Source organism: Haliotis asinina, chromosome 4, assembly GCF_037392515.1.
Source record: "Haliotis asinina isolate JCU_RB_2024 chromosome 4, JCU_Hal_asi_v2, whole genome shotgun sequence".
Lineage (NCBI taxonomy): Eukaryota > Metazoa > Mollusca > Gastropoda > Lepetellida > Haliotidae > Haliotis > Haliotis asinina.
The window spans coordinates 35,842,612-35,870,204 of NC_090283.1; the positions used below are offsets into that span (position 1 = coordinate 35,842,612).

Genomic DNA, 27,593 nt, shown 5'->3' on the forward strand with positions numbered 1-27,593 from the left:
TATCCCAATAATGTGAAAATATGGACAAAGTCTGCGTCAGCACCGTTGTATCGACGACCTAAATACAGCCCAAAGTTTCATGTATGGGGAGGGATATCCTTATTAGGAACGACCCCGCTGTGTGTGTTTGAGGGAAATCTGACAAGTCAACGCTACACTAACATATTAGATAATTTTCTCCTTCCAAGTGCACATGTGTTTTATGGAAATGACTGGATTTTGCAGCAAGATAATGATCCTAAACACACCGCAGAACATGCCAAGCAGTGGTTTCAGGAGAAAAATGTGACTGCATTACCATTTCCTGCATATAGTCCTGACTTAAATCCCATTGAGAACATTTGGGGGATGATGAAGGCATGTGTGAATCAAAAGGGGTTGACAAAAATTGAAGACATGAAGAGAGAAGTGGTCCGATACTGGGACAGCATAACTCACGAGACACTAACCTCTCTGATAGGAAGTATGCCTACCCGTCTTAGACTGTGCCGTGAAGCTCAAGGAGACTTGATAAAATATTAAATTGTTACCTACACAACATGAAAAGGTCAGTTCACTTTCACAATACATTCAATTTTATCTGATTTGTTCTCGTTTAATAATATGAAATGCTTTAGCTATTCTCAATAATTTTGAACCATACTGTATCTGTACGTTATTATGGACGCGCAACTTAATATAGACAATGGGAGATTCGTGCAAGCCATCTACTGATGGGGGGTACCCCCCCACACCCCCCAACAATAAACTGCCACAACTACCCACTGACCCACACTGCGCTATCATATGCGGGCAGACTGGCTGTGGGAAGACAGTTTTCGTGTTGGATATGTTGGAGGGTTACTACAAGGATGTGTTCGATAACATCGTTATCATGTGCCCTACTCTGAGCATGAATAAAACGTACGCGCGACCTTGGGTGATGACGGACCCGGACGTACACAAAATCGACCCTGGAACACGCCTGCAGGACTGGTTGAAAGCTCTTCACGAGAAATTTAAAGGGGAACCGACGCTGTTTATACTGGACGACTGCAGCGCTAATCGCGAGATAACAAAAAAGAGAGACATGCTATCGTACCTGGCCTTCTCCGGCCGGCATGCAAATCACAGCGTCTGGGTGCTAACGCAGAAGTTCAACTCGGTGTTGAAAGACCTCAGGGAGCAGACGCGATGGGTGGCCTTATTTCACTGCAAGGACAGGGATTCGTTTGAGGAGTGTTTGAGAGAGAACGATGTGATGAGTAAATTAGAACGGGAACGGGTGAAGAAACAGCTCGCTGAAACTAAACACGCTAAGCTCGTACTAAAAACCGACCAACCCGTGGCTTATATAGTATGCTAAGCAAAGCTAAGCTAAAGCTAAGCAAAGCTAAGCTAAAGCTAAGCAAAGCTAAGCTAAAGCTAAGCAAAGTTAAGCATATAGCTATGATATTCGAAGTATTTGTCGTGTGCAACTTAACCTTCATTTCTCTGTGTTTTGTCTGTATCGGGTATTATATAGTTAAAACTAAATCTTACTTGTTATATTATAAGATGGAGTGTGAGGAATTGCTCGAACAATTGTCTGTGGAGGGTTCCCCCACGCCGCCCGCAGGCCCCACTGATGACAAGCGAGAGAAACTGGTGGCGTTGGCTGTTGGCGGCAAAGCCAAACATTACTTTGGAGACTACACTCCAGATAAAATTAATAAAATGTCAGCCGAAGAAATCGATAAGCTGTACGCTAGATACGAGTCCCGGCTCGGAGCAGAAATGACAAAGACAATAGGATCGGCTATGACCCAGATGTACACCGGTATTGTGTCACATTTCCTTCCCATTCCACCAGAGCGCCGACTTTACCTGTGGGAAGACCTAGATAAAGACCCTTTTATCGAACACGCCGTGAGCTCTATCAGCTGCGGGTTGTACCACAAATATGGTATGTTGTTGGCTCCAGTGACGGCGGCGATTATCACGGCAAAACATTGTCAATTTGAGAGAAAGAATAATAATAATAGTATAGATGGATGCTGCACAGGAAACCCCAGTGGAGGTACCCCCAACAGTGATGGAGGAGACCCCAGTGGTGGTACCCCCCACACCCCCTACAGTAACCAGGCAGAAGAATCCTAAGAGAGTAGCTGCCGGTAAAAAACGGTGGTGTAACCAACATAAAGTGGCCAATCCAACCCGACTGTTGTTGGCTGTAGGTGTAACTGCTGCCGTGGTTATAACATGGTTATACACCTCCCACAGTGAGCCACAACCCAACAGTGAGGTAACCCCCAACAGTGGGGGTATGGGGGTATCCCCCATGGTAGACCCGCATATCATGTTATAATTTTAATATTTTATATCATATACATAATGTCTGAGGGGAAAACGTTCGTCAACGACGCATACCACGCCACAGTGGTAGCCAGTTTAGCAGTAGGGTACGCTCGGTTGACTAAAATGGTGCTTAAACAACCAACTATCAAGCTAGATTTCAACCTGCAGGATATGGGTATGCTCATAATGAACCTTGGTATGGCGATGGCCACAAAAGACATCCTAGTAAAACAAGGAATAATACCTGATAATATAATGAAATAAATATAGGGATGGCCACGATAGCTATGATGGTCGGTGGGGCGTTAGTGAATGCCCTGGCATTTTCCGGGAGTAATTACCTCTTCTCGAAACTACGAGATGATCACGCGGCTGAAATACAGGAAGAAAGGAAGCGACACGATCTCGCTACTGAGAAACTACAAAGAGCACAGGCCGAGTACGCTAAAAAACGCCTCCAGAGGATCGATTTTATTAATGAACAACTCACGCGTGAAAACCATGCCGTTCAAACATTCAAAGATGTCGATGAAGCAATGAAAGAATACTACCTACTAACTGGTAAACGATTGGAAGCGCTCAATAAACCCACACTCGCTCAGTACTACACACCATCCAAGGGACAAATGAATCGTGAACTGGGCTTCATAGTGTTGGGTATAGCAGCTACTGCGTTGGTTGCTAAGCAATTAAACTAAAATACCTATATAAGTAAACATGAGACCCGCTCCATACCGATGCGAATATATACTTATGGGGAAGACCGAGGCCTGTGGTAGGAAATGCAGGAATCAGGGGTTCTGTTGTTTCCATATGGGAAGTCCTAACTACACGTGTTCTGTGTGTGGTATCGGGGTTAAAGGGCACTACTGTTTATGTAAAGCTCACGGAGCGAACGTAGTCAGACATCAACTCATATACGAGAATAAAAAAGGCTACATAAAAGAACGTAGGCGACTGCTCAAGATAGACTCCAATTAGAGATTATACACACCTACGTATAGCTATGTCTGTGGAAAACATATTCAAATATGAACTGGCCTTATGGGGCAGCTTCAGATTTAAGATAATAGTGGACGTGTTATGGATTAAAGAGGGTGTTAAGTATACTCACCCCTTCGAATGGGAGCGGGATATCGCGTCTCAATACCATATAGAACGTTTTTCGAGTATAAGTGAATACAAGGAATACTATAACCAAGGTGAGTACTGGATTGAAACAGCCACACTATATATTTTACCAGGTACGTGGGACGATTTGACAGAATGTCTAGAATTGTACCCGGCCACCAGAAAATATTTTTTAAGAGTTACTGCCGACCAATTAGACATTGATTCTCTTAGGTGTAAACACTATGGCTACTGTGCGCGAGCTCAAGCGGGCCGCAAAGCAGAGAGGTGTTATCGGGTATTCTAGAATGCGGAAGCCAGCATTGTTGAGATTACTAGGTTTAGAAGTCCCTCCTACGGTAAAACAGTTAAAAGCTCAAGCGAAACAGCTTGGATACACGGGTTATTCAAAACTGGGGAAAGCCGGGTTAACCACATTGTTATCACATACCCCTGTAGCAAAACCTCCCACTGTAAAACAACTGAAAGCCGAGGCACACGATTTGGGTTTAGGCGGGTATTCTCGTATGAGAAAACCACAGCTTGTAGAATTATTACGACAGAATAGAGCTATTGACCTACAGTTCGTGCGCACTGAGCATGCCGTAGGCAATTATTTGAGAGGTTGGCGCATGCACATTGATAGAAACATAGACATTACAGATATTAAGCCTCTGATAGCTGATAAGGTCAACCAGGAACTAAATAATCTAGGAAGTATCAAGTTTCAGATCACAGTGAAAATGTCACTCGATAAGCAGGTTGGGAGTACCACTGAGTATGTTCAACCTTACTTCCGAGGTAAACAAGAGGTCGTCACACATGCAGAGACCATTGACACATCAATCGATAATAGTTTTCAGCAGATACGAGAATACCTAGAACGCTACACACACATGGGGTCCGGGTGGGCTGTAGATAAAATCGATAATGTCTATCTAGATATAGCTAAATACGTGCCGTTCAGAGGTGGGTCATACCTAACCTTGCCTCCCTACTATAAGAACAAACAAGCCATAGTAAACGTTAAGAATAGAGGAAACGATTGCTTGAGGTTATCTATCAGGTCAGCCTTATTTCCAGCTGCCACTAATCCGAACAGGCCTTCTAATTATCCACAGGACGATGGGCTCAACTGGGATGGTATAGATGAACCCACCCCAATATCCCAGATCACTAAAGTAGAAAAACAGAATAATCTGGCTATAAATGTCTTTGGACACGAAGGTAATACAACAATAATACACAGGGTCAGCCCGGTGAAGGATTGTCAAGTTATTAATTTATTCATGATTCAAAAAGGTGAAACGTATCACTACACGTGGATAAAACATCTCAGCCGGTTGTTGCACGACCAGTCGAAACACGTTGGGGAAAAACACTTTTGTGTACGATGCCTACACTGTTTCAGTCGGGCTGATTTATTAGAATCCCACCTGGAGGATTGCCAAGGTGTTGGGCAGACGGCCATACGAGTCGACATGCCTAAGGAAGGTGACAATATCCTAAAATTCAGTAACCACAAGAATCAAATGTCTGTGCCTTATATTATATACGCCGACTTCGAAGCCTTAGTGGCTGCCGCCGGCGAGGCTCCCAGTGGTGCCTTCACACACAAAACACAAGAGCATAAAGCCTGTTCGTTTGGATACATTGTCGTCCGTTGTGACGGGGAAACGAAAGCTCCGGTAGTGTATAGGGGTCCTGACGCGGCTGAAAGGTTTCTAAAGTGCTTGCAGGAGGAAGAAAAAATTATTAGGAATACATTGTATAGAATCGCTCCCATGCGTATGACCCGAGCCGACAGGCTAGCTCACGCCAGTAGCACTAACTGTCACGTGTGCGACTCACCACTTAACGGTGATTCGGTGAGAGATCACTGCCACATAACTGGTAAGTATAGAGGCGCCGCTCACAACGCGTGCAACCTCAAGCTTAAAATCAACCCTAAGACAATAAACATCCCCGTTGTCTTTCACAACTTGAGAGGATACGACTCTCACTTGATCATGCAGGCCATCGCGAAAATCGATGGTAATATATCGTGCATCCCAAACAACATGGAGAGATACATCTCCTTCAGCTTAAACGGACTTAGGTTCATTGACTCGTTTCAATTCCTCCTGTCGTCACTCGACAGTCTGGTCAAGGCCAACAATACCTTCCCTATCACAGATCGATACACAGACGCCGAGACTAGACACCTGCTCATGAGGAAGGGCGTATACCCATATGAGTACATGGATAGCTGGGCTAAGTTCACAGAGACCAGACTACCTCCTATCGACTGCTTTTATAGCAAGCTGAATGAGGCGTCCGTCTCACGAGACGATTACTCGCACGCGATTAATGTATGGAATAAACTTGGTTGTAAGAACCTTGGCGATTATCACGACCTGTACTTGAGGACAGATGTACTGCTGTTAACCGACGTGTTCGAGACGTTTCGGCAAACATGTTTCAAGCAGTATAAACTCGACCCCGCATGGTATTACACCAGCCCAGGTCTGTCGTGGGACGCCTTGCTTAAAAAGACAGGAGTTAATTTAGAATTGCTCACAGATTACGACATGCACCTATTCATTGAGAAAGGCTTGCGAGGTGGGATTTCCATGGTATCCAAACGATACGCGAAAGCAAATAATCAATACGTGAAAGGTTACGATCCTAACAAACCAACCAATCACATTCTCTACCTCGACGCAAATAACCTATACGGCTGGGCCATGAGCCAGTATCTACCTACAGGAGGATTCGAATGGGTACCAAACATTGATATTATGAGCATTGCACCAGATTCGAACAAAGGGTATATCCTCGAAGTTGACTTAGAGTATCCCAAGGAATTACACACATCGCACAACAGCTATCCCCTTGCACCCGAACGTATGAAGGTTAACACAGACTGGATGTCTGAGTACCAACATAACTTGTCAGGTGGTCGTGTGGCGGACGTTGAGAAACTCGTGCCTAACTTAATGAATAAGACCAAGTACATAGTTCACTATCGCAACCTACAGCTGTACCTGTCATTGGGTATGAGGCTGACCAAAATACATAGGGTGCTCATGTTCGACCAGAGCCCATGGATGGAGCCCTACATCAGAATGAACACAGACCTACGAAAAAAAGCCACCAGTGATTTTGAAAAAAATCTCTACAAGCTCATGAACAACTCGGTGTTTGGTAAGACTATGGAAAACCTGAGGAAACGCGTAACCGTGAAACTGGTTAGATCTAGTGAGGAAGACAAGCTCAGGAAATTGATAGCCAGTCCGGCATTCAACCGTAATAAAATATTCACAGATGACCTAGTTGCCATACACATGAAGAAAAGTCACATAAAATTCAACCGACCTGTTTACGTTGGGATGAGTATCCTCGATTTATCCAAACACCTGATGTACGACTTTTACTACAACGAGCTCAAGAAACAGTACGGCGACAGGTGCGAAGTGCTGTACACTGACACGGATTCCCTGCTGATGGAGATTCGAACTGAGGACGTGTACGAGGACATGAAAAAACACATCGATTTATACGACACCAGCGACTATCCTAAGATGTACTCCATATTGAAAGCCGACAATAGTGAGATCCGAAAAGCTAAAGGGGTTAAGAAGTATGTGGTGAAACAACACATCAAACACGCCAGATTCAAGGAGGCCCTGTTCAAGACCCGTACCTTTAGGCATAAGATGAACACGCTTAGAAGTGATGGACATAAGATATACGGACTGACTATAAACAAGACGTCCCTATCGCCTATGGACACGAAACGTTGGATAGCTATTGATGGTATAAACACATACGCGTATGGACATGAAAAAATTTGAGGCTATTTATTACAGCCCGCGTGGATATTGGAAAGGAGCTAGCGCAGTAGATAAGCTATCTAAAATGGCACGAGTATCACCAGAGAAAGCCAAAGCGTGGCTTGAAAAACAAGCCCTGTGGCAGATCTATTTGCCGGCGCCACGCTACGTACCTAGAAGGAGTTTCGGAATTAACATACCTAATAGCATTCACCAGGCAGACCTACTGTTCCTACCTCATGATAAGAGGTACAAGTATGCCTTAACCGTAGTGGACGTAGCCAGTCGTTACAAGGAAGCCGAACCCTTGACCACGAAAGATTCGGCCAAAGTAGCCAAAGGATTAGAACGTATATACAAACGCAGCCCGCTGACTTGGCCAACAGAGCTGCAAGTTGATCCCGGACGGGAGTTCATGGGTGCCGTTTCACAACTGCTAGCCAAACACGATACAAAGGTCAGACGTGGCACAGCCGGAGCCCATCGCAGCCAAGCCATAGTTGAGAGATTTAATAGGACTTTGGCTGAGCGCTTGTTCGGCTATCAGTATGCTAGGGAGATGGCCACCCCTGGAAAACGATCGACTGAATGGGTCACGAGGTTACCCAAGGTGGTGTCGGCAATCAACCATGAAGTCACCCGTCTCACCGGTAAGAAACCGGCAGACGCTATCAAACTAAAATCAATAGTTGCAGAGTCGGCCGCTCCATTGCGTGGGAAGGAGAAACAGATACCAGATAGGGCCTTAGTTAGGTATCTATACCAGCCGGGGGAACACGAGGGCGATAGCCGTAAGCGAGCCACCGATCCTATATGGTCGGTCAAAACTTACAACATAGATAAAGTGGATATGAAAGCCGACGAACCTAACTTATACTACTTGAGGGGTGGGCCGGGTAGGGGGTTTGTAAGAGAAGAATTATTGATCGTACCGTACGGCACAGTGTTACCGCCTGCCAAGTCACGGTAAACGTGATGGCGTGGCTTTGTAGTAGGGGCAATAATATCAAGAGCTAATAGTCCCACCAAAGCCTCATTTAGTAAATGAGGCTTTTTAGAGGGGTTTTTGAAAAGTGTTTTCGGACTATCATTCCCTATACTACTGTAGTTTATTCGTTAAACCCCTGTTCCTTGAGGGAACTGAAGATAGCATCCAAACGTGAAGAGACAGGAGACCTACATTCTTGTGGAATCTTTTTTGACTTGGATCGGCTGAAAAGATTTTCCTACAGAGGTAGATGTAGAGGCCTGTCTGTCAGAAGATAAAGATCATCTGTGAACCATGTTGTGGGCTCACAAAAGTCTGTTGTTTCTTGAAGTTGTGAATAGATCTTTGGATGGCATCTCCCATGTGTCCATAATGACCTTGGAGGCCTCCATATTGTGGAACCACTCCGTGGTCACAAATCGTCCCTGCCTGGAAAAGGAATCTTCCAACATGTCGACTTTGCCCGGAATGTGATGTGCACTGATCACACACTTAATCATATCCACAATCCTCAACAAATCTTGAGTGATGTGAAGCAGGTTTTGCATTTCTTGTTTATTGATGCATGCCACAACCATACTGTTGTCCGTAACAAGCATGATACTCTTCGATGAAGCTTCCCATACCAGTGGGAATGAGCCTTTCGAAGTGCCAACAACTCGAGACAGTTGATGTGAAGAGAGCTCTCCTCCTGGGACCAAATACCTTGAGCCTGATACACATTCATATGACAGCCTTAGTCTGTGGTCGAGGCGTCCGAATAAATTCAGACTTCACTCCATGGAGAATGTTGCTGTTGACTGTACATCATAAAAGTTTCTGATGTACTAAGATGGGAGGGGAGATTCCTCCAGATCACAATTGTGGAATAGGTTCAGCCACATCTGTGGTTCCCGCAAATGTATTCTGTCTCTCAAGGTAAAGTCTTGAAAGGATGTGAGAGAACTAATCAGAGACATCAATGAATAAATCAACACAGCTTCGTTCCCAAGAAGACCAAACATCCTGGTCCAGATCTTTTGCCATTGATTCTGTGTGGTGTAGATCTAACCTGCCTTGGCATTGAGAATTGCTCCCAGATATTTTATTCTCCATGTAGGTTCCAGTTCCGATTTGATAGGATGAACTATGATCACAGACGGGTGAATATATTGTTTATAAATTTTGATTTTCTGACCAGGATCTGAGTTATCGTATTCCTGGCAAGAAAATCATAAGGTATCCATGGATAGCGAACTGATGGCAATGTAGAAATGCTAGGATCGAATTTATAACCACTGTGAGAAGCCAAGGAGCTAGCGATATCCTCAATGGCAGAATGCATGTCCTGTGGGTCCATCTTGTGCAACAATCATACTTGATGGCATGCTGGTTCTTCCTCACTGTTTTCAAACACTTCACACAATTGACTGCCATAGTAGAGGGAAGTGATATCCAAAACAAGTCTGTCCATGATCTTATACTGTCACACATTGACACAGAGTCAACTCAGTGTCAGTTGTAAGGTTTAATAACAAAGAAAACAATACTCTAAAATATTCTGACACTATTGACTGAAGAGCAGAGAAAACAACACATTCACATTAGTGACAACTTGAATGATAGTCAAAACACAAATATGACATGAAAGGGTTACATTGTGTATATGTGTTTTTGTGTAATATGATAGTTTCTTACTGGTGCATTTTGGTGCCATTTTTAAAAACATATTTATCGTCATCATAAATGGGAAGTGTCTTGATACTGAAAGGAAATATATAACCATTACATAATATATTGTTTGTCATTATTTTCTTTCTAATATTATTATTATGTTATTATTATTATTTTATTTACATGTGGCAATTTTGACTAGGAGTCTGGGGCTCTTTTGACTTTTTGATGCGGCCCTTTTGACTTTTTGATGTGGCCCTTTTGACTAGGGGTTTGCAGCCTTTTTGACTTTCTTGCGGCCCTTTTGACTTTTCCTTTTTGCGGCCTTTTTGTCATGCAGAATACAAATTAAATCTGTCTCTAAGTCGAGGGACATATCCAAACTGCAAGGCCAAATAAACTGAGTTGTTGGATCTAAGTAAATTTTCCTCTTGCTCCACAAAAGGAACCTCTGCCTCTGCTCCTAACGGAGGGGCATCATTGGGAACTTGAATACACAGACACAGATCACAGACTTAGAATCAGCTGCTCTATCAAAGGCTGAGCTATAAAACGAGCCGGTTAAACGAAAACGACAGAGTAGTATGAGGTGGCAGATCCCTCCTAGTTCTAGTCTGAACCCTGCCTCTGTTCTGTGACAGTAAAGTTAAAGCTAATCTCTGATTTAAGTTCTGTGATATAACAGCATCTTTAGCCTTAATCACTTGACTACATTGTCCATGAAATAGTGACTCCGAATTAAGTGGGTGTTGAAGACTGGTAGACTCCTGACTGAATTCAACCTAGATATTCTCTCCATAGCTGCAATCCTTCCGATATTACACATCTGGTTTTGAGTAGCATACACCACAGTGTGAAAGGACTGCCTCTTCCACGGTCATGGAAACTACCTTGTCCTTCTTCAGACCCTCGCAGTCCTGACACAGAGGTTACAATAAGGCCCTAACTCCTGTGGCAAACCAGTTGGTGAATGATATAGTATCTATAGCTGCATGTGAGGAGACATCAGTATGATAAGATCCTTAATTTTACAGCTGAATGGGACATCCTTGGATTCAGACTTCAGTGTTAGCTGGTATAAGCCTATCATGGATGGCATGGATCGCTTTCTGAACTGGCTCAGGTAAGGAAGCCAATGAGGACGCTTTGGCCTTATCACTATTGTATGACTCCAAAGAAGATTTCAAGGCCTAGATTTAGGTTTTGACTTTGAGAGTCTGATCTTTGAGAGGAAGGTGGTGTACTAGCGGTGGGTTTCCAAGTCTTACTACAAGCTGCCCCTCAGACAGACACCTAGCTGCATCCATATTGGGCCAATCAGTTTCAGATAAATCAGGGCAAATGTTGACACCACTAACCGACTATAATGAACGCAGTGTAGAAGACTGCGTAAAATAACTTTTTTACTTCACCTCCATATGTGTTAACTGTAGTGCATACAGAAAAATTGTGAAGTTTTTCAAACAACAATAGCATGCTGTCATGTCAAAAGGAGGTAATGGTTACACATACCACAAAGGATAGTTATGACCTAGGGTTTTAACCTTTTTGTTTTAATGTCTGTATGTGACCGTGGGAATCAAAGATTTAAGGCAACCATAATCTAGAGGGAAGGTTTACACAGAAATTTAGAGCTGTCTATTGGGCAATCAAGAAGATATTGTTTTAGATCCAATGATAGTGGCACAAGCAACTGCACCACCATCCTTGGAAGCGAACATCATAAACACAAGCATAAAAAAATCTATTTTTTTTGTTTTGATCAAAGTGGAGGTTGAGAAAAGAAAGCATACAAAAACATGCAAAATCCTTAATCCTGTGTAGTAGGATGAGTTTGGCTATCAGTGGACTTTGTGTTGTGTATTTTTTAAAGATGTTCATGGAAGCTAATGGAGGAATGGATGGACACACACAAAAAAACTGATGAAACTGATCCAAACCCTTTAAAATGAATATGATATTTTCACTGTTACTTCTTGTACCTTCATTGCAAAATCCCACAAAGCAGATGCAACCCCTCTTCTCCTGTGGTTCTGAGAGACATACAGATCCTCAACATACAGCACACGGCCAGTGAAGGTGCCATATGACCAGAAGTAGAGTAAGTAGCCAATCAGCTTTGAAGTATCTGAAACAGTTTATCAGTACAATGTGTTACTGTCATTTCTTAAGCATATATAGTCTGGTTCATAATTATTGAGAATTTTTCTTCTTACTTTGAGCTATCCTAACACCTCAACTGATTCACTGATACTTAAAACTAAGTAATGGTATAAGGGAGGTAACTCATCTTGGCCTACTGAGTATAGTACAATTAGAGTTACCTCCCCTGAATTTGTAGCAGACGTCATTTTCCTCAGTACTGTCAACAATGTCTGCTGAAGATAAAAGAAGGTTGATTTTTGAGTTGTGTAATCAAGGAATTGATGATGTAAATACATTGGTAGGGAGAACAGGAACTCCTCTTTCTGCTGTGTATAGGATTAGGAAGACTTTTAAAGAGGGAAAGGATTTTGGGCACCAGAAAGGAGCAGGGAGACCCAGAAAATTGGACTTCTCAGATCGCGTCCGGCTGGGAATTTTAGCGACTAAAAAGCAAAGGGCAAGCATCTCCAACATCAGGTATGAAATGATAGATAGGGGATCAACAGTTGTATCAAAATCTACAGTTAGAAGAAATTTGATTGATCTTGGATGGGAGAAAAAGACTGGAATTCCTTCTCCTCTCATGAAACAAGAACATAAAGACAGGCGTGTTGAGTGGTGTTTGGCATATGAAAACTTTGACTGGGAAAATGTGATTTTTACTGATGAAAGCTCAATATGGGTATATCCCAATAATGTGAAAATATGGACAAAGTCTGCGTCAGCACCGTTGTATCGACGACCTAAATACAGCCCAAAGTTTCATGTATGGGGAGGGATATCCTTATTAGGAACGACCCCGCTGTGTGTGTTTGAGGGAAATCTGACAAGTCAACGCTACGCTAACATATTAGATAATTTTCTCCTTCCAAGTGCACATGTGTTTTATGGAAATGACTGGATTTTGCAGCAAGATAATGATCCTAAACACACCGCAAAACATGCCAAGCAGTGGTTTCAGGAGAAAAATGTGACTGCATTACCATTTCCTGCATATAGTCCTGACTTAAATCCCATTGAGAACATTTGGGGGATGATGAAGGAATGTGAGAATCAAAAGGGGTTGACAAAAATTGAAGACATGAAGAGAGAAGTGGTCCGATACTGGGACAGCATAACTCACGAGACACTAACCTCTCTGATAGGAAGTATGCCTACCCGTCTTAGACTGTGCCGTGAAGCTCAAGGAGACTTGATAAAATATTAAATTGTTACCTACACAACATGAAAAGGTCAGTTCACTTTCACAATACATTCAATTTTATCTGATTTGTTCTCGTTTAATAATATGAAATGCTTTAGCTATTCTCAATAATTTTGAACCATACTGTACATATAAAATTCACAACAAAATAAATGAACTCAAATAATGAACAAATGATCACAATGAGTAAACAATCCTCTCATTTGCACAGAATAGAGTACTTCCACAGAGAACAGTTTAAAATCATGATAAAACAATATTTCAGTGAGTGACTAAGATGGTGTCAATAAAAATGGCAGGCAGTATGACAAAGGCTGCAGATCATAGAATAGATGTGATGAAGACTATCCATGCATTTTTTGTTTTATCAGTGTTAGCTGGCAAGCTTGACACTGAGCAGACCTCTTGACCACAGTAATAACAACTCACTGGCTGCTGTTCAGTAAATGTAGAATAAAGAATTGTGTAATTTTATATCAAAGCTGCCATGCCCACTATCTAATATCATGCTTCAAGAGAAGTTTAATTAATGTTAGCAAGACTACTTGCATTTTTCACATTTAATTCACTCATTAGTTCAAAGATATACAGAAATCATGTCTTCTTCTTGTATCATGTTGCTCTGGCTGTTCTCCTTGAACATTATTATTACATCTTGCAGACTGAGATAGAATTGCAGCAGAGAGGGTTTGGGTAATCCTGGCAGAGTTAGACTGGTAAGGCTCATCAGCAGCTCCACACCCTCATCCCCTCTATATGCAGTCCAGACAGCGAGTGGGACTTCTCCCACGAAACAACCCCGAGTCAAACCCACCAACCCTGCAGCCTTCTGCATTTCCCAGATTGTCAGAAGGGCTGTGCTCCCAGTGGAGAACCTGATCTGCGCCAAGAGTTCAGGAGGTACCAAACCAAGGGCATCGAGAACAATGGGGAGCTGGACTACAGTACTTGGGATGCAAGCGAGGCATTTCAAAGGCGAGGTCCGCATATTTATCATGCTTTTCCTGAATCTTGCCAATCACATTGCTGTCAAAAGGAACAGAAAATTCAATGATATACATAATGTCATTGACTTTATCAAAAAACGATAAAAGACGATAAAAAGATGATAGTAAGAGGAGCGAGCCATGCCATCATGTCTTTTAAGATATGCTGTTTGTGCCAAGGAAGGGCATCCACTGACAAGGTGTTCGACAGTCTCTGTAAATTCACTGCCTTGACGACATTTCATACTGATATTTTCTTTTAGAATAACATTCTGGCAATTGCGAGTTGGAAGTGACTGGTCCAGAGCAGCAAAAAGAAGCCCTCAGTTTCACATTTGAGACCAGCCGACTTAATCCAAGCGAAGGAGTTGGTTGGATTGCTGTTCTGTTCCACACACCGCATGTACACATGATGCAATGGCTTCTCAGAAAGCTTCTCCACAAAGGACCGACACGGGCCGGACTTGGTGAAGGACTTCACCTGGTTTAATCCCATCGTTGTGCCATCCATCAGCACATCGCCATCAACAAAATCAACCTCAAATTACAGGTTGCGTCCAACAACCTCGGCACGCTTAAAATAGTTGTGGAAGTCCTTGCTTTCATCATGAGTCTTGATATGCTTCACCAGAGGATCTTCTGCTGAAAAAATATGAGCAAATGTACACAATAAAATTCTGTCGTGAACAGCTTCCGCATCAATCAAACCCTGACCTCCTGAATTGATTGGCATATACTAAATGATTAAGAGAGGAACGAGGGTGGTGTACTCTATTATGAGACATGATCCTTCTGGTCAGGTGGTCAAGACTCTGGAAGTCTTGTGTCAAATCAACTACTCGAAAGGAATAGGAAAGGACTGGCACAGCAAAAGTATTGATGGCTTTGACCTTGTTTTAAGCATTTAGCTCTGATTTTCATTAAATGAGATTTATACTTGGCCGGAAATTTATCTTGAATCTGGGCATTCTGGAACTTGTCTCGAATGTCCATTCCAAGATAGGTGTAGGCCTGATCTTCCATAAGATGCTCAAAAACTCCTCCTCCTTGACTGTAACTTGACCAATCCATCATTAGTTACCTTGCCATGTTTGTCGAGTCCAAATGTCATGCCAATATTGATAAAAAAGAACCCTTAAAAAAAGTGCTCTTGATGGTCAAAGTTTCAGGTCACAAGAAAATGCTATTTTACAAGTGTACACATTGGAATACAGTTGAGCACTGTTGTCTCGATATTCATGGGACCAAGACAAAATATTGAGTTATCCAAACTTTGAAACATCCAGCCAGGGCATCACTATGAAAGAAAATAAAACAAAAAGTAGATTTCATGTACATTTATTTGTATACTAGTATACAGTTTTACTCACTCACAATCACACACTATGAGCTCTCAAATGCTTCTTTGATTTTATCAGAATTCTTTATCCATGTGGAAAGTGTATTCTATGGAATGCTAATCTCTTTCAGAAACAGCTCAGAAATCACATGATTACACAAAACCCTCAGTATGTTTGGATTTGAAATTATAATCTGTGAGGTGGAGACTGATGACTTATCTTCAAAGAGTAGTAGCTCTTCAGGACTTCTTGATAAGTCAGATAGTTTTTCAGGTGGTGTCACATTCTTTCCAGAGAGCAGCTTATTAGTGCACAGGGTGAGGATGTTGAAGTGCAGAAGTTGACTAGTAAGGCTGTTTCTTTTGAGGAGGGTAGCAAGGTTCCAGTTTGTTATTACTACAAGGATGGTGTTCTGATGAGGAAATATAGGTCACCGGATGTTCCGGAGGAGGATGAATGGAAATTGTACCATTAAAATGTGGTACTGAAATTATTTTGAAACATGTACTTTCATTGGCACATGAAAGTCCCATGGCAGGTCATTTGGGTGTAAATAAAACTTGTGAGAAAAGTTTGGTACATTTCTTTTGGCCCAGTGTGAGACAAGGTGTGGCTGAACTTTGTAAGACCTGTCATGCATGCCAAATTGTTGGAAAACCAAATCAGAAAATTCCTTCCGCTCCCTTAAAACTTATACCGGCTTTTGAGGAACCTTTCAGTAGAGTTATTTTTAATTGTGTTGGTCCACTACCTAAGACTAAGTAATCAGTATTTGCTCACTATCATGTGTGCTTCTACCAGATTTCCTGAAGCAATTCCGCTTCGTAGGATTGTTGCTCCTGTGATTGTCAAGACTTTGATCAAGTTTTTCACCTTAGTTGGTTTGCCAGATGTTGTTCAGTCTGATCAGGGCTCAAATTTTATGTCTAAGGTGTTTCAACAAGCTATGTACCAGTTAGGTATTAAGCAAGTTAAATCTAGTGCTTATCATCCAGAGTCACAGGGAGCTTAAGAAAGGTTTCATCAAACATTGAAGAATATTATCAAAACTTATTGTTTTGAGACAGAGAAAGATTGGGATGAGGGTGTGCATTTGTTGTTGTTTGCTGTCAGAGAGTCAGTTCAGGAAAGTTTAGGGTTTAGCCCCTTTGAAGTTGTATTTGGTCACAGTGTGCGTGGGCCACTAAAACACTTAAAAGAACAATGGCTCAATGACAGACCTGAGATCAATCTCTTAGACTATGTGTCCACATTACTGATTGTACTAAAGACAATTGTGAAAATGTTGACAACATTGCTGATTGTGTTAGCAATGTGAAGTTTGATGATCTTAGTGATAATGTTTCACCAAAGTTGAGAAATTCTGATGTGTTAGCTCACCTTGATTCTGCGGAAACATCTGAAATACATGCTGGACAATGAAATTAGTGAACCCAGTCACAGTCCGTAGAGAGTTCACCATGTGTTCTTGTGCCGAAGAGTGGAGGTGGTTGGTGCTGCTGTGCTGATATCAAAGCTGTCAATGCACTCTCACGAACTGACTCGTATCCTATTCTGAGAGAGGAAGATTGCATTGATCGCATTGGTCAAGCTAAGTATATAAAAGTTTGACTTACTGAAGGGCTTCTGGCAGATTCCACTTACAGATCGTGCAAAGAAAATATCGGCATTCATTACTTCAGATGGACTGTATCAATTAGGTGGTGCTGTTTAGTCTGCAAAATGCTCCAGTGACATTCCACAGACTCGTTTACAGTGTCACATCAGGCCTTGATCGTGTTGAGGCATACATGGATGATGTCATCAATTACGACATGGAGTGGGATGACCATCTTAAAAGGACTCGTGCTTTCTTCGAAAGACTGTCTGAGGCGAAGTTAACTGTGAATCTCGCCAAGTGTGAATTCGGGAAGGCACAAGTTGAATTTTTAGGGCATGTTGTAGGACATGGCCAGGTACAACCAGTTTATGCTGAAGTTGAAGCAACTGTACATTTTTCAGTACCTCAATCTAAGAGAGAACTCATGAGATTCTTGGGTATTGCTGGCTATTACAGAAAGTTTTGTCAAAACTTCTCAGATGTTGTATCTCCACTTACCAACCTTTTGGGGAAAAAGGTAAAATTCACGTGGGATAGCAGTTGTCAGACTGCATTTGAAAAAGTCAAAGCCATACTCATGAATTCTCCAGTATTGCTGGGACCAATTTTGAGAAAGCATTTAAGTTGCAAATAGATGCAAGTGATGTTGGTGCAGGTGCTGTCCTGATACAAGAGCATGATTCAGGAATTGAACATCCAGTATGTTATTTTTGACCAGCACCAAAGAAATTATTCAACCATTGAGAAAGAGACATGTCATAACATAAGATATCTTCTTGATACTTATTTATTGCAGGAAAACTGGCAAACAATTCTGACTGGCAGACGACACGTCTGCATTCCAAAACGAAAAACCGGAACGTGCTCGGGGAGCATTCATTTGCATAAAACAATATGTACTGAGGGAGTGGCTAATTATTTCAAACTGTAGTCATACAGTATATAGCATTACAAAACTTAAGTTATACTGACAAGACATTAGTTCTTTTGTTAGCTTTACAGCATTTTGAAGTGTACCTTGGTACCACCACTTTGCCAATTGAAGTTTCTACTGATCACAATCCCTTGACTTTTCTTCACAAAATGAAGAACAAGAACCAAAGACTTGCGAGGTGGAGTTTGACCTTGCAAGGGTTCAATCAAACACATTAAAGGCAAAGACAATGTTTGTGCTGATGCACTTTCCAGAGTGTAAATGTATGATGATTTGATGATGCTGTATGTATCTGCATTTTGTCATAGTAATTCTGCAAGAAGTTTCTCATATTGCTCATATTATTACATGCCATTCTATTATGTTACTATTGCTATGATTGTAACAGAAAGTTTCTGTGAAATTTTCTTTTCCTCAAGGGGGAAAGTGTTACGAGTGTGTATTTTCTGTATATTTTGTTATTAATTCAGTAATAACTATTATTGGGTGACAATGTTTAGTGTTTTGAATAATAAGTATAGTGGGTCACATTTCGTATAATAGATGATCCACATTTTCAGAATTTTGGCAGCAGGCTTGTCCGGGTATTATCTGCCCTTGACTTCCTATGTGCTACTTCTGGGAGACATTGTTTCGAGGGCATTCTACAGTAAGTGCTCGAACTTTCGGGAAATGAGTATATATATAAAAAGTCTGGTTGCCATGCTGCGAAGGACACACTGCTGGAGTTACATCATCATCATCATCTGCATCCATTAATGCCTTATCTACATCATCCGCTGTCAGAACGATAGCTGTGTTTACATTCTGCATAGCTGATTGTCTGGAAATCAAATGCCGAATACACATCATTGGAATCCTTTGCCATTTGCCATAATAATAATAATAATAATAATAATTTGATAAAACTTATGAAATTATTTATATCATTGAATTTTCTGTCCCTTTTGACAGCAATGTGATTGGCAAGATTTAGGAAAAGCATGATAAATATGCGGACCTCGCCTTTGAAATGTCTCGCTTGCATCCCAAGTACATTGTCGTCAGGCTCCCCATTGTTCTCGGTGCCCTTGGTTTGGTACCTCCTGATCTCTTGGCGCAGATCAGGAGAGTGCCCGGGTTCTCCACCGGGAGCACAGCCCTTCTGACAATCTGGGTAATGCAGAAGGCTGCAGTGTTGGGGAGCCTTCATATTCTCCGAAAAGTTCTTGGTGGGTTCAACTAGGCAGTGTTTCCTGGGAGAAGTCCCATTCGCTGTCTGGGCTGCGTGTAGAGGGGGCGAGGGCCCTGAGCTGATGATGAGCCTCACCGGCCTGACTGTGCCAGGATCACCCAAACCCTCTCTGCTGCATATCAATCTTAATCTCTAAAACATAATAATAACTAGGATTGCCTCAAGGGCAATACTTAACGGTCTTCAGGCTTCCTCCAAACACCCACCGTGGATATCTTCACTTGAACAGTTTCTTTGGACGTCAGCTGGACCGTCCATTACTATGTTTTTCACATTAATTTGGCAACACTGCTGCCACGAACACAAAAAGAAAAAACTCCAGAAAAAGAAACTGGATGGCGAAGTCAGATATACAAACTACTGGAAAGATTACAATCTGACATTTCCCAAACACTAACTGTTTTGTTTGTAGGTTATAGGTTCCAAATTGCGCAGGTCGATGCTCATGCTGTTGATCACTGGATTGTCTGGTCCAGACTCGATCATTGACAGACCGCAGCCATATAGTTGGAATACTGCTGAGTGCGGCGTAAAACAATATACAAACTAATAGGTTCTAAATTGCGCAGGTTGATGCTCATGCTGTTGATCACTGGATTGTCTGGTCCAGACTCGATCATTGACAGACCACAGCCATATAGTTGGAATACTGCTGAGTGCGGCGTAAAACTATATACAAACTAATAGGTTCTAAATTGCGCAGGTCAATGCTCATGCTGTTGATCACTGGATTGTCTGGTCCAGACTCGATCATTGACAGACCACAGCCATATAGTTGGAATACTACAGAGTGCGGCATAAAATTCAACTCACTCACTGTAACAGAATTGACTATTTCCTTAAACCTCATGTATTTCTGTGAACATTCACTGCTATGCCAGTGTAATGAAGGAATACGGCTGAATGCGGCGTCAAGCAATATACAAACTACTGGAAAGATGAGAACCTGACATTTCCATACCACTAATACTGCTGAGTGCGGCGTAAAGCAATATACAAACTAATAGGTTCCCAACTGCGCAGATCGATGCTCATGCTGTTGATCACTAGCTGGAATAATGCTGAGTGCGGTGTAAATCTCAACTCACTGACTTTTACACAATCGACTATTTCCTTAACGCTCCTGTATTTCTGTGACCATTCATTGTTAACCCAGTATAATGCAGGTGAAGGGAAACTCGAGTTCCAATTTGACTCTGCCATAGCAGCGTTAAAAATAGATATCTGCCTGTCACAGCGGGACGGGAACATTTTGTTAAAACTTGAGTTGATTCAGGCTGGAAATGTACAAATTTCTTTTCCGTTGTAATCGTGACGTAAGATTTTTACATAACTATAATGTGAAGCAAAGATGTTCCCCATTCAATTGTCTACTGTTTCTACCATAAACGATGAAATCTAGTGTGTTTTCGCAGAGTTATGACATTTTAATGAACCATACGAAAATGCGTCTTTGAAAATTTGACCAACTTTCAAGGGCGATAACTCCGAAACTATTTAAGATATCACGATGCCTTGAACAAATTAACCTTTCCAGGGTATGGGCTTTCTAACAGATTTGCATCAAACACAACTGTGCAATATTCCGTCCTGGAGAAGAAGATTTTCAAAGACAGGCACTGTCAAAACGCGAAAATCAGTGAAATTTTCAGTTTTTTTAAAATAGCGCAAAAATTCACCTGCCGGTTAACATTTTTTACATGTTGAATCGATGGGGAATTGGGCTGTCTACATTGTGTGAAGATTTGGTGAATTTATCTCATATAGTTTTGGAGATATTCAGGGTAGAAGATTTTCACATTTTGGGTTATCTGCCCTTACCAGAAATCGGAAGTCAGGATTTTTTGTTCATTGTATACCTTTCAGCATACAGGCTATCATCCCTGAAAGTTTCATTGAAATCCATCCAGTGGTTAGGTCAGGAGAGCAGGCACAAAATTTGTAAAATAATAAGAATAATAATATTCGGATAAAAACAGTAGGTCTTCCAGACAGTTAACATGGAATAATAATTTATACAAAAATTCATTTATTACCACTACAAGCATTATACATTAGGATTCAGATATTAAGAAAATATACATATAGCATATTAATTTCATCATGATCAGTAGTAGCTTAGAGGAAGACACCAGCTTAAAGCAAGAACTAATTTCATAGATCTACAACTCCACAAGGGTTCAAAATTACAAGTGCATTGTTTAAAGATGTTTGTACATAAATCCTAGCCTGAGATATTCAAAATGCTACGGTTAGACAAACAGTTCATTCTAAACAGGTTAATGAGCTTCCTTGAAGAAAACATATCATTAGTACAACAGTGTGACAACATTTTTAATTAAGGTCATTAAGCTATGGCCCAGTGAAGCACATCTATTGTAATCCAAGCTATTATAATTGACACATCAAAACAGGCTTGGATAGAACTAGCCCAAGCATACAGTAAATGTGCCAGCAGGATTAATGCCACTTAAGATAGGATTAATAGGATTAAGAGCACTCCCCTCTGTCTGGTTATTCCAGCAGGTCACACCCCACTCTGTACATTCAGTATTTCATTGGCTATTATAGGGCACACCCATTTTGTATCTTTTAACGAGCCACAACCTTTTTATTGTTTCAAGTTTAGTTAGTCTCCAATTCCATTTGTCGCTCAGAAGGGTTTAGACTTCCAACTCAGACCAACTCTAGCCCTCAGCCCAGAGGGTTGTACCAACTCTCTGTGGCCACCCTTGTTATTCTATTTCTTGTTAATAAAATTGTAATTAGCTTCTTGTGACTTCGGACTCTTTGCTGAGTTCATTCCCCCAAGCAGACCAGCACGCCAGTTACGAGGGTTGGCTGAAAAGTTCTCAGTCTGAGTGGTTTTTCCCCACCAGGTAGAGACAGGTGTTTGCCACCAATGAGGACAATCATTTAGTGAATCATAGACACAAGAACTACAAACGTACTAATAGTTTTATCTCAACTACAGCTCTTTTGGTAAACCTACCCTCTGAAATCATCAGAAATGGACAAAACTGAATACAGGGCAGTCATCAAGTACTTGCAAAAGAAAGGGATGTCCCCAACACAGATACATGCTGACATGGTCTCCACTCTAGGGGATGATGCTCCTTCATTTTCAACAGTAAAGAAGTGGGCTGCAGAATTTAAGCGTGGCAGACAAAGCCTTGACGATGACCCACGCTCAGGAAGGCCTTCAACAGCAACCACTCAGGAAAACATCACGCGAGTGCTCGATATGTTGATGGATGATCGACGACTGACTACTCGACATATTGCTAGTGTAGTGGGCATCTCTCATGAGAGGGTTGAGCATATTATCACCAATGTGTTTTACCATAAATGCTCCAGTGGGTTGAGATCAGGGCTTCACGCAGGCCAAGGTAATCTGTCGACTGCGTTGTTCAGCAAGTGTGCGATAACAGCTCTGGAATGATGGGGCTTAGCATTATTGACCATATGGGGTGGTTATCAAAATGCGGGACAACAGCAGCTTCCTGTCGGTACATCTGACCATTGAGTGTCCCTTGAATGGTGAAAAGATTCAGATTACAGTCATAGGAGATACACCCCACACCATTACAGAGTCACCGCTAAAGGGTTCAGCTGCATGGATCATCTGCCATTGATATGCCTCATTACTCTTTCTCCAAACTCGCCAAGGGCCATCAGTAACACGAAGAAGAAAACGGCTTTCATTGGACCAATGGATCCAGCGCCATATCTTCAGATTGTGGTTTTGCCATTGATTACACCACACCAAATGTTAAGCCTTGTGTCTATCAGTTAGTAAGGGACATCTGATTGAACGACGTGCACAAAGTCCAGCAGATCTTAGCCTCCTTCGGATGACGCTGGTTGAGACGAACACCCGCTCTCCATTGTTCATGGGCCTATGTCTCACTAGGCGAACTAGGGTACGGTCATCATGGGGAGTGGTCTTTCTCAGCCCTCCTGATCGCGGACGATCCTTGACATAACCAGTGGCTGCATGTTTCTTTACAAGGCAACTAATGACAGTGTGACTAATATTCAATTTGGACCCAGCTTCATGCATACCAGTAATCTACCATCTTGTATTTTCAGAAAGCCTACGCCTCTGCATGTCCAAAAAAGTTCAATTTCAGTACTGTTCACTTACTGATGCATTGATAAGAAAGCAATGAGAATACTTCATTTCACCTTTTTTACACCCCTCAGTCACTTGTACCATAACAGAACTTTAGCAGGAAAAGCATGCATTTGAGTCAGCATGTGAATTTCATGCTAACTGCATGTGTATTTAGATACAACTGGTTGACTTCTATGTTTTGATCCCTTTTTGTTACAATCAACAATTTTTTTTGGTGGTGCTTAATTAATGCTCATGTATATATCTGGTTACACTCAGTTCTACTCACCTCCTCCTCCTGGGCTTGGCTTTTCCTCAGCCACAATACAGTGAAACAACTTCTCTTCACCAAAGCCATCCTTCTTCAGTGCTGAGAATAAATATTTTGGAGATACTGTAGCAACTATCTATCAGCGGAAATCTTTGCTGATCACCCTCAGGCATTTTGATCAGTCATATAAAGAACATAGCTTCACTTTGATACAGAATGAAGAAACATAGGTAGCAACAACGAAATACAGGCATAGCATCAATATTATCACAGGGACATTTGAATGTCAAGCTTTACACTGTTTTCACTTATCTTTTCCAAGATTTGCAACTTCAAAAACCATCCAGATTAAAAGGCAGCTAGTAGAACTGCTCTTTCCATATGCTCCTATTTTCTAGTATACCTCTCTTATATAACATGTCCTGTGTGGAGCTGAGAGGCCAGAAAATGTGAAAAAGTAAATAAGTATCTTTTCCATTGTATGCATTCTTGTCTATGCACATCTAGCTCTTTCTAGCAAACTGGTTGATCAATGATCATTAACTTGATCACTGCTTTGGTTGCACATAAAACTTTGAGGTTTTTATGGGTATCCATCTGTTGACATGGCATACTGTAAACCAATAGTGAGTGTTTCCCGCAATCTGATTGGTTAATTACCGTTGTTGAATAGTGTTCGACATTCCTGAAAATGATGGTCTAATATCCGCACATTAATATGTTGACACTAATATGGTACTACTTTCACTGCATGAACTTGTATAACGGAAGAAAACTGCCACCTCAGTTTTCTTTCTCTGGGATTTTGATTGAATCTTCGTAGATACTTGGAAGAATCATAAAAAAATGATGGGGAGTACAATCGCATGGCACACATTCATATGTGATCAGATAATAGTACAGTGATTGAAGAGCCATAAAATAATATCTTTCAATTGTTCAATGCAAAACTCAAGCACTTGTGTTGTAATAGGCGTGGTTACCTTCGCCCAGTGACAGCTGAGTTTGGGAAATAATTAAGTAGGAACAAGATTTTAATCAACTTTCACTGGACTTTTTGTTGTGTAATTTTTAAAAAGAATGTAATATTTCAGGCTGATGTGTTCTCTACTTTCAAACTCAGTAACCAGTTCGTTAATCGGGCAAGTTGGGAAATTAACAGCAACAAGCAAACAACTGACAATAATTTATTACAAAACAGAATACGTAGAAAAATACAAACAAAAACTTAACAACTGATAAATGACACAGATCAGTTAAACTTCTATTTTTATGCCACCCCTAAACCAACCCTGTCATAAACAAACGCCACCCAAAAGTTATAAATCCTTGCTCATTTCCTCCTCCTAATTTTCCCCCAAGCCAGCCTCACACTCTTAAGAGAAACCTAACAATACATGACCTAGTTTAATGTTCGTTTAATGTTCCACTCTTTAAACGGGGAGGGAATGACCCTGAAAAAGGATGTGAAGGGCGATTTTACCTGATGTTACTCGGTTGACCGAAGCTAGACAACTGAATACGGAAAGCCAGTTCACTTATATAGCACTCTAGAACGACCTCCGAAATGGGTCAAAGTTCACCTACTGATCACGGATGTCTCCGCCAATCAGAGCCTACCTAACATATTTAGCACCAACCACGTGGCCTACCCAATGTATCTAGCGCTATGATGGACAGTCACCCCAGTCGGAAAGTTATCCCGTAACAGAGGCAAGTGAAACAATGTACTACAAGACTAACCGATACACAGCTATTCTATACATGGTATGTAATGATGAAATATACATTTATGCACCCCCATGCCCTGTACTTAGGATAGCATTTAACCCAGTTTTTCTACACTGTATTTTAAAAGTAATTTAATGATAATATACACCTGGAAATTAATTAAGCGACACCAAAATCAATGTGACATAAAAAATGTTTTACCGGAGAAATTCAAATGATCATTCTCGCATATAAAATATGACCCTTTCTGAATACCATAATGTGAAGGTGAAGGAGTTTTGCTGATTTGGTGTTGCACAGAATGCACGTGAATCATGCAATCCTCATCCAGGTGAAAATCTAGTTTTTCTGATTGAACTTGAGAGAGTCACCATCCTGTCATAGAGTGTCAGAATATTGTTTAAAATCATTATGGCTCGTCGTAGGGTGTCAGACAACTTGAGATGGCAAATTATTGGTATGAGGAACGCTGGGTTAAGTTGCAGAGAAATCGGACATCAAATCAATCGACACCATTCAGTTGTTGCATGATTAGTGCAGAAACATGGAGTAACAAATGACGTTAGAGACAGGCCACGTCCGTGACGACCACGCAAAACCAGTAGACGTGAAGATGCAGCGTTGTTGCGTCTTGTAAGGCGACATCCCTTCATGAACAGCACTGTCCTTAAAACAGAGTGGTTACGGGGTAGGGCGATATCCACTAGAACCATCAGGAACCGGCTAAAGGCGGCAGGATACAGGGCTAGAAGACCTATCAGACGTCCCATGTTGACTAGGAACCATCGTGCAGCTCATTTACAATGGTCGATACAACGTCAACGCTGGAATCTTGCATCCTGGAGAAAAGTCCATTTCTCTGATGAGAGCAGGTTCTTATTGCACGTTGTTGACGGCCGCTTAAGGGTCTGGAGACGTTCAAACATGGCAATGGCAGAACGACACATTGCCGAGACCATTCCATTCGGTGGAGGGTCCGTCATGGTGTGGGGTTGCGTCTCCCATGACTGCAAACTTGATCTGGTCACAGTGCAGGGGAATTTAAACGCACTTCGATATCAACGTGAGATCTTACAAACAAGTGTTGTTCCACATTTTGACAATCACGTGTTGGCAGACAGTCCAATTTTCATGGATGACAACGCCAGGCCCCACAGAGCACATGCCATCGTCGATTTTTTACGTCAAAACGCTGTGGAGACAATCCCGTGGCCAGCCAGAAGTCCTGATCTCAATCCGATTGAGCATATTTGGGATATGCTAGGCCGACGAGTTCGATAACGAGACCCCCCTGTACAAACGGTACGTGAACTGGAACTTGCACTGCATCAGGAATGGGCCAGACTCCCTCAACGTCAGATTCAAAGACTGATACAGGGAATGAGGAGACGACTTGAAGCAGTCGTCCGTGTCCGTGGTGGTTACACAAAATATTGACAATAACTATGCTTTCTGACTCTTAAGACATAATTCAAGGATTGCAACATGGCGTTTGCATCCAGAACCATGCCAAATTCCATGCATGACAATAGTAAATTTCAACATGTTTCTGCCAAATTTGAACCTTTTACAATATTGTCTATAACTTAAAATAAAGCCCAATCTGAAACCACCAAAGTGTATCTTTCTTTCAGCTGATGTCTATACTATGCATAAAATATACTGAAACCATTGAATATGTAACATGTTCTTCAATACCAGACCAGCCAACTTGGCCAATCATGAAAAATAGGGTGGCGCTTAATTAATTTCCAGGTGTATATATTGTTTCTGGATACTGATCTTCCAAATTACACCAGTCCCAGCAATCCGGACATTTCCTCTTCCACTGGAAATTCCAGTGCTACCGTTGACCCTGCTACATCTTGTTCAATGAGCATCTGTCCACAGTCCAGCTTTTATATGGTTGATGAGATTGGCCTGTGGGAAATAATTGATTGGTTGTTATTGAAAGCAACTGAAAGAAGTACCATTTAGGGCATAAAACTCTTTAGAGGTGTGCAACGTTTGACATTTAGTAAAGGCAAAAGGAAGGTACACGTTAGTTACCTCCCTTTCACTCGGCTGTGATACTGCTTCTGAACACTATTATCAAAGAAACATAAGTACATATCTCTATTATTTCAGAAAAAAAAGAAGTTTTCAACAT

The 27,593-nt window shown here is 41.6% G+C and overlaps 1 protein-coding gene across 4 annotated transcripts in view; it reads right to left on the reverse strand.

Moving 5' to 3' along the window:
• LOC137281521 (thialysine N-epsilon-acetyltransferase-like) overlaps window positions 1-27,593 on the reverse strand; it is a 127,212-nt gene that overhangs the window by 39,163 nt on the left and 60,456 nt on the right. For 3 of the 4 annotated variants that reach the window (XM_067812797.1, XM_067812800.1, XM_067812798.1), the window contains exons 3-4: window positions 23,732-23,812; window positions 11,865-12,010 (exon numbers count right to left, since the gene is read on the reverse strand). In XM_067812797.1, the coding sequence (XP_067668898.1) occupies window positions 11,865-12,010; window positions 23,732-23,812 (227 nt within the window). The remainder of the gene's footprint in view (window positions 1-11,864; window positions 12,011-23,731; window positions 23,813-27,593) is intronic. The other variant, XM_067812799.1, reaches the window with a different exon arrangement.